At 38.8% G+C, this 14,461-nt stretch overlaps 1 protein-coding gene across 11 annotated transcripts in view; it reads right to left on the bottom strand.

Moving 5' to 3' along the window:
* DMD (dystrophin) overlaps positions 1-14,461 on the bottom strand; it is a 1,937,833-nt gene that overhangs the window by 1,237,122 nt on the left and 686,250 nt on the right. For all 11 annotated transcript variants that reach the window (XM_073357918.2, XM_073357898.2, XM_073357881.2 and 8 more), the window contains exons 17-18: positions 13,111-13,286; positions 878-1,001 (exon numbers count right to left, since the gene is read on the bottom strand). In XM_073357918.2, the coding sequence (XP_073214019.2) occupies positions 878-1,001; positions 13,111-13,286 (300 nt within the window). The remainder of the gene's footprint in view (positions 1-877; positions 1,002-13,110; positions 13,287-14,461) is intronic.

Below are 14,461 nucleotides of genomic sequence, written 5' to 3' on the forward strand. Positions count from 1 at the left end.
AGAGCTGATTTAAGATGGAGACACAGACGGGAAGACAAACATATAGCAGAAATGATTTAGTGTTGGTAATTTTGTTCCATTTGCAGTACATGGAGGAAGAATTTATCTTTGTTAATTTTTAAACCAACATATTTGTAAAATATCATGGGCTTTGAGTGTAATAGCTAGCTAGACATGGATTTCTCCTTCTCATACTCAGAATAAAGCAGATAATTTTTGCAACTATTTTCAAAAATCAAATTATTTCCTAGTATTCAAATATTGTAGTGTTTAACAGACTAAATTCAGTGTGTGTGGAAAACACACACACAGTTATGCTTACACACTGCAAAATCATCACTGAGGCCGTAGGAGATTAAAGAATAATTTTTCAAGTGTTCCATGCTACCATGGCCAGACTTGTTTAAATTCAGCTGAGCAATATGATTTTTAATATTTGGGATCTTTACTAGAACACTATGACTAGAAAGAAATACTGGATCTTCCTTTACATACAGTATAATATGACTTTGCTTGTTAATATGTGATACTAACATAAAAATACTAGAATGAAAAGAGTAGCAGGATGGTTATATACATAAGGTAATGTATATAAAGCTTGATTCTGCTTTTATTTAGACTTGTACCAATCTGCAGTACAAGTTAAAAGTGTGTGGACTTGGATGTATGGGTCAACACCACCTCAGGCACAACATATATCAAGCTGCCAGCCAAAATCTGGGACACACAAAATTAATGAGCAATTCTGAAAATTTGGCTGTGTATGGTCAATCAGTGTTTGCCAAACTACAGTTCAACTTTTTTAGATTTGGACTTTGAAAGTACTTTGAAAAATTAATACAAATTGACAAACAAATATGAGAGTATATTTTCCTACATTGACTCTTTCTCTGAGGTCTGACAGGTTGCCTTCTTTTCTATATATTGCAAACTCGGGACTCTGAAGTACAGCTTCTGAGCGGGTCATCCAACTGTGTAGTTCTGTTGTATCGACGTCAAACCTAAGATACAGAGAAATAAAAGAATTTTTTTCTTTAGATATAAAACCTTTAAAATTAACAACCACAACAAAGATGTTATACCAGGTGTTTCAACCAGAATTATGAATTAAATATGAAAAAGAAGTGGTGATTGCCGTCAGAAACAGAAGTTCTAGGTAGGCTGCATTCCAGAAGATACCACATAAAACTGTCAACTGTAAAACTTAGGAGCCCTTTTGTAAACCTACAAATGCTTCCTAGTTTTTTTACACTAATCTGTCTACTGAACAGACAACTCCACTTTTGCATCCAGGATTCCAGATTTATGAGCTGACTTCTTTTGTAAAATATGCAAAGAATGACTTTCACAGCTAAGAAAAGCTTTGCAAAACCCCTACTGTCTCAATTAGGGAGGAGACAATTTATAGATGCACTTGTAGCATTCATACCACAAAGGTTTGATTCTACCCCCTACTGAGCTGATTTGAAGGATACAGTCTGAAGGAGGGAGGGAGTCTTTCCCCACTGATTTATGTTAGCTCTAGTTACCAGTCAGCTGACCTTTAAAAAAACAACATTGTGCAAAGTTGGGAAATTAAAAATTTAGTACCATGTGGAATTATTTTCCCTGTGTTCCCACCCCACAGACTTTTCAGTACTTTGTTTTATAGCTGTTTTTTTTTTTAAATGGATTTTATTTCTTCACTATTCCCTGCAACACTGATTCACCTTTTCTCATTCAGAAAGAGAGGAGTTCAAAATGAAGGTGCATTTAGGACCAGTTTTATTATGTGTAGGGACCTAATTTTCTGTGAAGCGTGGAGGAGTCATGGAGCTGCAAGCTGATTTAGTCGCTACACAATAGGTTAAAGATTTGATTCCCTCTCCAGTGCTGTTGCCAACACAGGTGGAGAGAGAATGCAAGGAGAGTCTATGTAGATTTAAAAGCCCTGGGACTGAAACAGCTGCTCTATAGAACCCAAAATCATATCACTTCAGACAATTTCTCTAAATAATTCTCTGGCTTTAAAATGGGCTTTTGCTTAGCATATATTTAAAAACTTGGTAATTTATTGTCTCTGAAATTCTTTCCCTTAAGTAGTGTGCATGCTTTGGTTTTCCAGCTGCAGAATGTGTGTCTGTCATCCTCCATGCCACCACCCTTAACCAAGGTGCTGTCTTTTACTCTACCTTCTCTCTGTAGCCTAACACAGCCTGGCTGTATTAAAATTTTGGGGATTCTTACTCCACAGTATGTCGAAGATCTGACCTTTACACTCTATCTATACCACTTGAAATCTCGTATCGGCTTTTACCATCCCTTATCTTCATTACTGCAACTCCTTTTTCTCAACCATCCTCACCTCTCTCCCTTTTACCTTACCGCTTATCAGCTCTGTTCAAAACTCTGCTGCTGAGGCCACGCTTCCGGCCTTCTGTTCTAACCGTGTCACCTGGTGTTAGTCCTTCCAGTGAATCAAATACAAACTTTACCTTTAAGGCAGTTCACAACTTAGTTCCTTTCTACTTACCTACTTCTGTATCTTATGACTCTCAGACACCAATTCAATTTCACGAACTCTGCCTTGATCCCATTTATCTACTCTCCCACAAGCATCTTCACACTTTCTTCTATGCTGTTTCTTATGCATAGCACACTTTTCTGAGCTAGTCAGTAAAATCTCTCCCCTTTCTCCCAGATCTTTCTTCAAGACCCACATCTACTGTGATGCCTACAGGAAACTGCCAATTGATGACGACTAGGTAGATGACCAGCAGCGACCTTCAATAGCTATCATTTGTTTACTGATATTTCAAAAGTCAAAAAAGTAATTGAATGACTCAAAACTACCTGTGCACATAAATACATGAATTATAGATTTTTTCATTTAGCCTCTCCTCCATGCCTATTCCTTTCAATTGTCTGTTACACCCACATGTGTCATGTCTTAATCTAGATTTTAACCTCTTCAGAAAAGAGACTGCCTTTACTGTGTACCTGTAAAGCACTGAACACAGAGGAGAGGAGCCCTGATCCCGATTTAGGTTCCTGGATGCTATCATAATAAAAATAACAAGTAATAACAATTAAGAAAATATGGTCCGACAGTTATCTATCCAGACATTTTGAATGCATCGTCACTGGAGTATCTGAGCCCATAAAGCAAAATTATCTAAATCACTTGACAGTCAAATTTGAATGCCTTATCTCCAACAAGGCAAGGCAATTTTTAGTCTAAACTGAGATTGCCATTGGTTTATTTAAAGGAATATTATGGTCTTGATTTTCAAAAACATTTTGTAGAAGTCAACCTTTTGTATTAAGCATTTATTTATTTATGTGCAGGAAATGAGGGCTATTTTGAAAGTTACACTGTATGTATAGGCACATTAAAATTGCAAGATCATTTGGGAATTTATGAGCATGAGCTATTCAAACTTCCACACATATAGGCTCATAACGTGAATGCCATGGAAGTGCATATGCAACCATTTTGAGCTGAGGCCCAGTGAAAATCTGTGGCTTGCAGCAGAGTAGTAGGTCCAAGTACATATGTAAATCAGCGGGTGTGACATTAATATAGCTTGCTAGCACTTCACTTTTGCTGTCAATGGCTGAAGATATAAAGCAGCATAATTTTAATCCGTGACGATGTCTGGCTAGTTGTCAGATTGAGATCTCCCTCATCCTAAAATGGGTAACCTCAAGCACCAGTGTAAGGGAACGAACAACGGGTATTTTTAGTATATGTGATAAATAGTGAGGGCAGAAAGGGCACTTCTATACAGCACCTCTGAATATTGTGTCTTGTTATCTCTTTGTCCCCCTTCCCACTTCTGCTTGAACCAAAGCCAATCAGAAGAAAGACTTACAAAAAGCAATGAAAAGGTAGTGGAAGACACACCTACACCCCTTCGGACAAGGGTAACAGGATTAAGGAAACTCCCCTAGCCTTATTTGCATCAAAGAAAGGACAGGAAGGCATCCCTATTAGCATACAGAATGGAGAACAGAAATTCCAAAGCAAGAACCACACAGAACTTTGGGACCAGGAAAGAACTGTATGATGGGGAATCTCTGCTCTAGATGTTAATGAACCCATGCCTGCACACACCCAGCTCAGTAGTTATCAGACCAATTCTAGCAATAAATTCTTTATTGGTATCCAAAATACTGAAGCTGCCTAATTGTATTGTGAGCTCCCTCAAAGGAACACTGCCCATAGCCAGGAATCATCAGTTCCTATTGTCTAGCCTGAACAAAATAACTTTGGTACACTCCCGAGAGCCATCAGTTTACCCACAAACAAATCTAGTTTTCTCCCTTGAACCACTATTCTCTCTCTATAAAACCCCCTACCCATGCGCAAGTAAGTGCTCTGATGCCTGGATCCAAAATCTGTATCAGTTCCATTGCAACTTCATCTTCTCCTGACTGATCGTGCTGGGGGCTCTGCCTGTCTCCAGCACTCTGGACCCACAGCTACCACCACCACCTGTGATCCCCCATCGATTCAAGCTTCACGGAGTGGTGAGAACCTAACACTCTCTCTCTCTCTCTTTTTAGGTACAGCCTTCTGACCCTGACTTGTGAGATCAGTTATAGTTTTCTAAACCTGAGTTTTGTAATCAAATTTAAATTAGATTTAATATTATAACTGTTTTGTTTGTTTGGCTCCCCTTGTGTGGTTATTACCTGACAATAAATAACTTTCATGGTTAAACTGGTTGCTTCTCTGTCTCTCTCTGCAGCAACGCTCCTCATACCTAAGCTAAAGATCCCTGCAGTGCCCAAAAATCCTGTGGTGTTTTCTAATCCAGTGGGTCACTACCAGAACAACTGTAATGTGAAAATGGGGATAGGGAAATGCTGAACTTGGGGCATGTGAGGGTGGCAGTTTGGAAGTGCTGCTCGACCCAGCCTGCTGAGTCCAGAGGCATGTGAGGGTCGGAGCTTGGAAGTGCTGCTCGACCCAGCCTGCTCAGGCGTATTCTCTTCCAGTGTGGGGCCCATAGCACGTGAGAGTAACAACTTGGAGGTGCTGTTCGACCCAGCCTGCTGAGTCCAGGGACATATAAGGGGTCATCTTGGGATTGGTGATTAACCCGCTCCTCTCAGATGCTCTCTGTTAATGTGTGTGTGTGTGTTCGTCTGATTCTGGGGCTGGAAGAACCCAGCCCTGGGGAACCTAGGTTCTGCAGGATAGCTCCATTGGGACGGAACTTGTAGAAGGGAGAAGTAGAGCTCCATATGAGAACACAAGTGACATAAGCAGTATATTGATAGAATTACAGAACCCCACCCCCACAAGAAGAGTAACCCTAATAAATGAAAAGGAGTACTTGTGGCACCTTAGAGACTAACCAATTTATTTGAACATAAGCTTTCGTGAGCTACAGCTCACTTCATTGGATGCATGTAGCTCACGAAAGCTTATGCTCAAATAAATTTGTTAGTCTCTAAGGTGCCACAAGTCCTCCTGTTCTTTTAGCGAATACAAACTAACACGGCTGCTACTCTGAAACCTAATAAATGAGTATACCCCAAAGTAACAGGCAAATCTGGTAACTGTCTGTGTAATCCAATGGCGAGTGAGTGCTACAGAACCCCTTCTGGGACACTCCATAGAGGGGATGAGTTTTTATAGTCCCCATCTAGGGAGCTTTGTCTCTTTAGTTCAAACTATATAAGCTCTTCCTTTAGCCCTGGAGGCCCTTGGTTGAATTCCCAATGTGTCAGCCAAGTCGCCATTTCTAATTTCCTGCTCCTCCACTACATTTGTATACTTTACCCTATTTATCAGAGACCTACTCACAATACTTCTCTCTGAATTGGCACATATATTGAGAGGGCCTGTTCGTCATTCCTTTCTACTGGTGCTTGAGGTCACGCATTTTAGGATGAGGGAGATATCAATCTGACAACCAGCCAGAAGTCATCATAGATTAAAGTTATGCTGCTTTATATCTTCAGCCATTGACAGCAAAAGTGAGGTGCTAGCAAGCTGTATTAATGTCACATCCATTGATTTACATATGTACTTGGACCTACTACTCTACAGCAAGCCACCTATCATAGCTTTGCACCTGGAAAATCTTCAGAAATCGCACCCTATGTTTACAACAAAATGTGATTTTGTTAAGTCACCTGCTCCTCTTAATTAACGTTGCCCACACAAACACTACATAACCAAGGAACACCAGCAAAATTTCAGACACCTGAATCCTCCCATTTTAGACTAGCTAAGTATGGTTATATAATAGAGAACAGCGAGCACTAAATCATACACAAGTGCACAAGGGTCAAACAATCTACAGAGCTGGAGATAAAGTGCTTGTCAACCTGTACACAGCTAGGGTTTACACAATTTGCAGCTCAGTGAAGGCCTATTTGAAACAACATATGTTAACGGAATTAATCTCTGAAAACAGTTATATCTAATTTCTAAAACACAAAATTTAATATTAGATACTGCTGAAAATACAAAGAGAATGAACTGAAAAGCAAAGTCTGGCATAACCCCTTTTAATATATCATGAAAACATTTATTTAAAATAAAAGCCTAGTTTATATGAAGAATAAATGTATATGATTTTGCTAACATTCCCTGAATATTAAACACTAGATGGAGCAACTATGCTTTTTTATCAGGCCTTTCCTTTCCTCAAAGTACAGACTGTCTGCTTCATATTCATAGTTTGTCATTATATCCATAATAACACTGTGACAAATAGACTTTGCATGGGCATATTACATAGAATGTACAAAGTAATTTACCAAGTGGCACAAGAAAGGCTTTTTTACACAATATTCAGGGACATTAATAATACAAATACATATAAATGAAAGGTTTAGCAGCTAAAACTGGTTTGCCTTTTAAAAGCCTTAAGGGAATAAAATATTGTTTACAGTTTACGTTCTTTTTGGATCATGCACCTGACCTGCACACTCCAGAATATGTCAATGACACCCCTCCCGCCAAAATGCTGCAATGCATTGTTCTATTTACTTTGGTTTTGTCTGACAATAGTCAATTATTTCTATTAACTGTTTTTAATGTATGTTTTTGACCCCAGTCTGTCTGTTTTGTTTTCATAAGGACAGGTCATTTCTTTTTAAAGAAAGAATCTCCCTGTCAACCACAACAGAACATTTCACATCCTTGGATCTAAACCAAATCATTCTTGGGTTATAAATTAGTCAGTTAAAGGACACCCACACCTCTCTCCAAATGTGTCCTAGCAGCAGGTTTTTGGGGATAAAGGGGAGACACCACAGCCTATTAACCAGAACACATTTTATAGCATAATGGATAGAGCACTGGACTGGGATTCAGGAGACCTGGATTCAATTCCCAACTTTGACAGAGTGGCAGCAGGACACTGGCACTTTCCGTGTGCCTCAGTTGCCCCATATGGAGATAATGATACTGACCTCCTTTGTAAAGTGCTTTCAGAACAGTGCATATAAAAGCTAGATATTATTATCACTACCACCAGCAGTATCTTCTATCAAAGGAACAGATGGGCAGCCAACTCCACCACAATTCACAAATGCAGCATTCATGGAGCAGCCAAGCTTCCCATTCTTCCTCCTTGAAACTGAGACACTCAACTCATCTGCAAGGAGACCCTGAGCTGCAGCTTCATGATTTTATTTTTTAAAAAGAAACCTTCTACTCTTTTAAAAATAATATAAATTTAAAAATTAAAAAAAAAAACATTGAAAGGAACTCTAGAGCACAATCATCTCTAATCTCCACTCTTTCACCAGTGCAGGTTGATTCTTCATTTTAAATATACTTTTTTATTTTTTTGAAACCAACAATATTTTATAAAGCTTTAGAAGAGCAGAAGAGAGGCTGAGTCAGTTGGGAAGTACTATTCCCAAGAACACGCCACCCAAGGAAACGGGACACATTTGTATGGCAAATGGAGGAAAGTAACACAATATGGTTATGCACCTTCAGAAATTTCAGATAAGCACTCAATGTCTGGCTGCTTTTTTCAGCCCAACACAAACCTCTAACTCTTGAAGACTCTTTTCTAGCTCTTTCTTTTAATAAATGACCCCCTGTGAAAACTTGGTGAACATATATAGAATAATACATGGTATAAAGGAGAGAGCTAGGGGAACAGACAGATGTTCTTGATCTCATGGCAAAAGAACAAGGGGACAGTCAATGAAATGAAAAGGTGGCAAATTCTAGATTGCAGAATTCATTGCCAGTGGAAGTCAAAGATGACAAGAATTTAGCAATAAGGGACTGGACATTTTAGCAAGATTAAATTTGAGATTGAACATTTATATGGATAAAGAATATCCAGTCATCATCCACTTGATTTTTTTGAAAAAAAGATTAAACTTAATGCTTCAGGGTTTAAGCCAGTCTAACTATTAGAGACCAGGATAAGACCAAATAGGGAAGGGGGAGGGGCAGAATAGCCCACACCTGCCTACTATAGGGCTCTTATAACTTCTTCTGAAGCATCTGGTATTGACCATAGGTGGCCCTGGGAACTGAAAAATGTCTGAGGCACCTAAGATACCCCACCCTGTACTGCTGCTCAGGGGAGGGCCAAACTAAGGTGCCAAGATGTCAGAATCTGTAACTGGGGACACAGATGAGACTTATTTCTCCCTGCTGCAGTGTGTGTGTGTGTGTGTGAGAGAGAGAGAGAGAGAGAGATGGCTACTCCTAAGAAAAATATACTCAAAGAAATGAGATGCGTTTCCTGAGGTCACTGATCATCCTCTATCCTAAAGGTGAATCCAAGAGAATAGCTGATCGACCAAAGATACCAGGGAGTATGGAAACAGGTAGCAGGCCACCAGTCCTTCCTCACCAGAAGAGAATACAAGGTAGGTTTGGATGGAAATGGGGCCTGGTCCTCAACTGGTTCAGATATTTTGGATAAGTGTCCAGACTTTTGAGACTTCTCTTCCCCATTATTAGATGTATATGGAGTTTCAGTTCAGTAGGTTGAAGCCATATAACATCACACTTTCCCATTTACTATAGCTGGTCTGTGTAACAGTGTACAGTGTGCTTTTACGCTCTATTAGCAATTAAGTTTGCATGCTTTTTATTTTATTCCCTATAGAGGCACAGGTTAGACTTCACTGCAACCAGGAATTCAACAGCAAAAATCCTACTGACTTCAGTGGGCCCAGGATTTAACCAAACAATCAGTAATGCTGATCAGGAGACACTGGGGGATTTTGGTGGGAAACAATCTTGCTTATCTTCTGAAACAACAAAGCAGTAACCATTATTCTTTCTGTCTGAAGCTCATTTCCCTGTCTTCTCAACTTTTTTCCAAAGCTGCTTCCTGACTGGTTCTCCTCCTCTGGCACACTCTTGTGGAATATAAAGGAAGGAAAGAAGGGAAGGGGGTTTGTTAGTGGCAGTGCGAGTAGAAATGCCAGAGGACAACCTCTACCCACATGGTAACCCAATCACAGGCCATCAACCTCTAGCTGTACATCAGTGGGCAAGTTCTAGGTCTCCTACTCATCAACCAGAGGTCCGTGTCATACAGGTAGTCCACTAAAAGGCCACTAGTGCACAGTTATGCTGAATGAGAGCCCACATAATATTTGTCCAGGGACTATGTAGTAATAACTACCATTCATAAAAATATACCTAGAAACCAATGTAGAAAAAAAGTTTGAAAGCAATGTAGATCATGTTAAAGATATTAAAATAATGAATACTAGATTTTCTGTTTTCTCTCCTCCATATCTCAATTATATTTTCTACCATTAATTATCAAGAGAGACAATACCAATGCATGGTTAATAAACATGGACTCTGTCTCAGCAGGAGCAAAGTACTTAAGTTTGTGTCAACTCAAAACTAATCGGATCACAATTAAAAAATCATCTGTTTACTAATGGAAAAGACATTGGCCCCAGGTATGTATGAGAAACCACAGTACATTTATTCTGAAATGCACTCTCTCTATCTTATCTAAAATTATGCTAGGGCATGATTTGAGATGAGAGCTACAGAATATCTCCAGGACTATATATTAGACTCTGATATATTCCTTTTTAAAAAACAAAAGATAAAACATACAGAACAGAATTTCTCAAATTTGTTTTTCAAAGGTTAAACTGTAGTGATATAGCTGAGAGGGCAACATACAGATAACTCCCCTCCTGCTCTCAACGAACAAAAAACAAAACAAAAAAAATCTAGTTTATTACTGTCAAAATACATCAATAAACTACACTGTTTATTGTAGAACTGGCACCATGCCTGCAAGTTATCATAGTTTGTCAATTCATAATTCGATAACATTTCCTGTTTTCTTTATAAATATTAATCATTTTAATATGTATCCCTGTCAGCTTCAATACTTTAGCTAGTTTAAGAGGCCATAGTTGACAAGCAGTACTCCCCTTTATAATTTTCAGTTAGTGTAATACTAGATGCTTCCACACATAAACAGTTGTTATAATCCAGCTAACATTTAAATTCCTGCTCTGGGATAATTTCCCTAAACACTGACTTCAGCTACATAGTCTGCATGTCCTAATCAATTCAACGCTCGCTATTAGAGATCAAGAGAATGCTAATAGGAAAGAAAAATATGGACCAATACTGTGTATGTAATGGCTTGCAACCTTGGTTCATAGCTATAAATTAGTAAAGAGGCCCATTTAATCTTGGAGATCTACAGTATTTATGATGGGAAAGTGTCCCTTGGTTACTGGTGCTCTGTTTAGCCCAAATGATGGTCTCTGTAGGAACAGAAGTCTTCTTACTTCATATTGAGATTGAGAACTCCTTAACCATTCAGTTTGGGAAAAAAACAGGCAGACAGACAGAAAGTGAAAGGTACAAGAATTTTTTTTTTCCAGAAATAAAGGAATTTTTAATTAATTTCTTTGTTTTCTCAATTTCAGAATTAAATAATTCTAGTATTTCCTGTAATTCTCATATGTTCATACAGTATCCAACACAATGGGGCCTCTGTGCTGATTAAAATGTTTGGTCACTACTAAATTATTAATAGTAATGAGCACATGAAAATAAAGTCTTCAAACGGTTCAGAGAGCAGATGCAAGAGCTTTGTGATTCAGAAAAGAATGCCCTTTTCAGCACCGCTCGTTTGACTTTAACAAGTTAGGATCCATTATTAAAATAAACCAGTGGTTCTCAAACTGTGGGTCGCAACCAGTGGTGAGCTGGAGCCAGTTCACACCAGTTCATGTGAACCGGTTGTTAAATTTTGAAGCCGGTTTGGAACCAGTTGTTAAAGGGGCGGCCGTCCCGCCTGAGCTCCCGTCCTGTATGTCCTGCATGAGCTCGCAGCTGGGGAGGCTCCCATGAAGAATTTTTACTCACCCGGCAGCACGGTGGGCCTTCGGCAGCACTTCGGTAGCGGGTCCTTCAGTGCCGCCGAAGACCCGGAACGAGTGAAGGACCCAAAGCCGAATTGCTGCCGAAGGCACGGAGCAACTAAAGGAACCAGTTCTTCAGCTTCTGGCAGCTCATCACTGGTCGCAACTCCATTCTGATGGGGTCGCCAGGGCTGGCTTAGACTTGCTGGGGCCCGGTGCCAAAGTCAAACTCAAGCTCAAGGGCTTCAGCCCTGGGTGGCAGGGCTCAGGTTGCAGGCCCCCTGCTTGGGGCTGAAGCCCTTGGGCTTCAGCTTTGGCCCCCTGGCCCGAGGAGGTGGGGCTTTAGCTCTCCCGCCGCTCCCCAGATGGAGGGACTTGGATGAGCTCAGGTTTCGGTCCCCACTCCTGGGGCCCTGTAGTATTTTTTGTTGTCACAGAAGAGGGTCACAGTGCAATGAAGTTTGAGAACCCCTGAACTAAACTAATTTATCTCATTTATCATCATTCCATTGTCATTTCATGGATATCTGGGACCCATGAAAAGAACAATTTTCAAATATCTTCAGAAGATACTAGACGTCAAAGTACAGGAAAGTTTTTCTCTAATTAACCTTGCTTTTGCACATATGTCTTAGGACACAATGGTTTCAATCTAACAAGACAGATCACAAATATTGGGTATATTTTATCTTCATAAAAATGTATTTTAGTATTTCAGTGAAGGAATCTAATAGTACCGAAAAACATTTTGCAAAAGAAGGAACAGCATAAACATTCTCTTCAAGAACGAACACAATGTGACTGCAACAACGGTACCTTTTTATTCAATAGATAAATCTATCTTGAAGTTTTCTATATCTGAGCACCTTTAGACAGGCTTGCAACCTAGTGGACTTTGAGTTTCTGGACCGTCTCTGAATTTCCTGCAGGATTCAGAATCATACTGCTTATCTTTGTGACAAAAATAAGTTTTAGGTTTGCAATGCACACACAGTATGAGAGTATTAAGTCTATTCCTTCACTTTCTTCATCTACACAATTGTTAACACAAAGCCTGATCCAATGCCTACTGAAGTAACTGGGAACCTTTCCACTGATTTCAATGAGTGTTGGATAAGACCCTTAGTTCCAACTGAAGTGCCCAAACCTGCCCTCAGTTACACCTGGGATACATAGGCAAACCCTAAAGACAATGAGATTGCACAGGTGCGACTGAGGGCAACATTTTGCCTTGTAGACCTATATTACTACAATGATGCAGAAAGAATAAAAGAATAAAACCTGATTTTTCAGATTCCAGCCTGAGTTTGCAGGACTATAACATGGAATTTTTTATTTTTTTTTAAACTAAAGGGTTTTTTTCCTCAAAGTTTTGAGCCACAATTGATGTGGAATGCCACAATGCCATTTCTAAGGACTCTTTTCAGAACAGAACCACACTAAGTATAGAAAATGTCATGCTTGTACTACAAATTATCATCTGTGGTGGTTCTTTGACTTAACAAAATAATATTACTTTAATATTAGCATAATACCTATTAAATATTCAGTACAATATCATAGTAATTTGTTGGAACTACTTGTACAAACTACTTCATAATCAGCCTGATAAAAACAACGGTACTAATTAATTACAATACTACAGGCATATTGAATGTTTTTTCCACAGAAACCCCCTTCCCCAAATTATGCAAACATTCAAATGACAGTAGTTAATCTTTGCAGTCTTATCCAAACTTTATCACTGATCTTTCCCAACCCTTTAGTACTTCTCACCTCTTCCTAATTTCTGAATCCACTAGGATCTGCCTCTTCTTCTGTGGTGGAGGTGGTGGGAGTTCTTCTTTAGCATGCTTAACCAGGATTTGTTCTCTGGTGGTCACCATAGTTACAGTTTCCATTACAGTTGTCTGTGTTAGTGATGTCTGAGTGGCAGTGACAGCCTGTGAAATCTGTGAGACGTATTGAAACAGAGGTCACACAATGCTTGAAAGACTTCAAAAAAGACTGGAGTGCCAACAGGAAATAATGAGAAACTGCTCCTGTCTGATCCTGGGTTGACCTTCAGAACAAAACAACACTGTATTGAACTCAAACCAAATTGTTTTATCTGACTCATGCTATGCGAATAAGACATCTAGGAAAGTCAATATCAAAATCAGAAGGAATCCTAAGTAGAATGTATTTATTGGTGCTTTATAAATCATGTCAAATGAACAAAGGAGAAAAAGCTAAAGCCTGTTTCATGAGAAAAACTACAGAAATATTATATAATCGTTTTTATATATATATATATAGTTTTTCTCATGAAACAGTAACATTTTATAATAAGCTAAAAAAGTTGGTTCCTTCATTTTAAATATTTATTTCTTGAGAACTGACCAGGAGTATATTTATTTGACTTTGATAAGATTTACTGCCTATTATTCTTTTTTTTTTTTACTGCTTATTATCGTTTTCAAATTGATATTTAATTCATGACAATTAAAACATATTTGTGGCAAAGAGCCATTAACTAATTTACAAGAAATCTTAGCTTGGAAAATATTTACTGTGATGCGAGTAAATGTATGACTGACTATGTTTCCATAATTAGAATCTAAGATTAATGGGATCATAAGTCCCACTAATGTTTACAAATATAAAACTGGAGATTAGTTTATTGAATACGGTTGAATACAGGTACTGCACAGGTCTGAAATACAGCTACATGCAAACAGGTGAGTTTAGAAAATACATGCTGCCCACTTCAGCTGGAGAGGGAATACAGAGATACTTAAGGTCACGGATAGGTCTTCCTATCAGTGATTTCAACAGGAGTTTTGTGTGCTTATGCAGCTTTTGGAATGATTAAGCTCTTGATATTTGGACCCATTGTTGTAATAATTGGGTTTACAAATTTACCCTAAGTATAAGCTCAACTGTGAAAAATAAGTGTAAATTCTAAAATGCCACAGTAACATATAATAACAAAAGTTGATGGGAAAAGGGACACACACACACAAAGAGAAAGAGAAAGAGACTGAATTACTCCCAACAAAAAAGACCTATTGCTATAATTCAAGGACTGTGTTAAGATTATGCCTGGTAAGAACAGTGAGAGACCGGAAATCAATGACCCAGAATT

Source organism: Lepidochelys kempii, chromosome 1 (genome assembly GCF_965140285.1).
Source record: "Lepidochelys kempii isolate rLepKem1 chromosome 1, rLepKem1.hap1, whole genome shotgun sequence".
Lineage (NCBI taxonomy): Eukaryota > Metazoa > Chordata > Testudines > Cheloniidae > Lepidochelys > Lepidochelys kempii.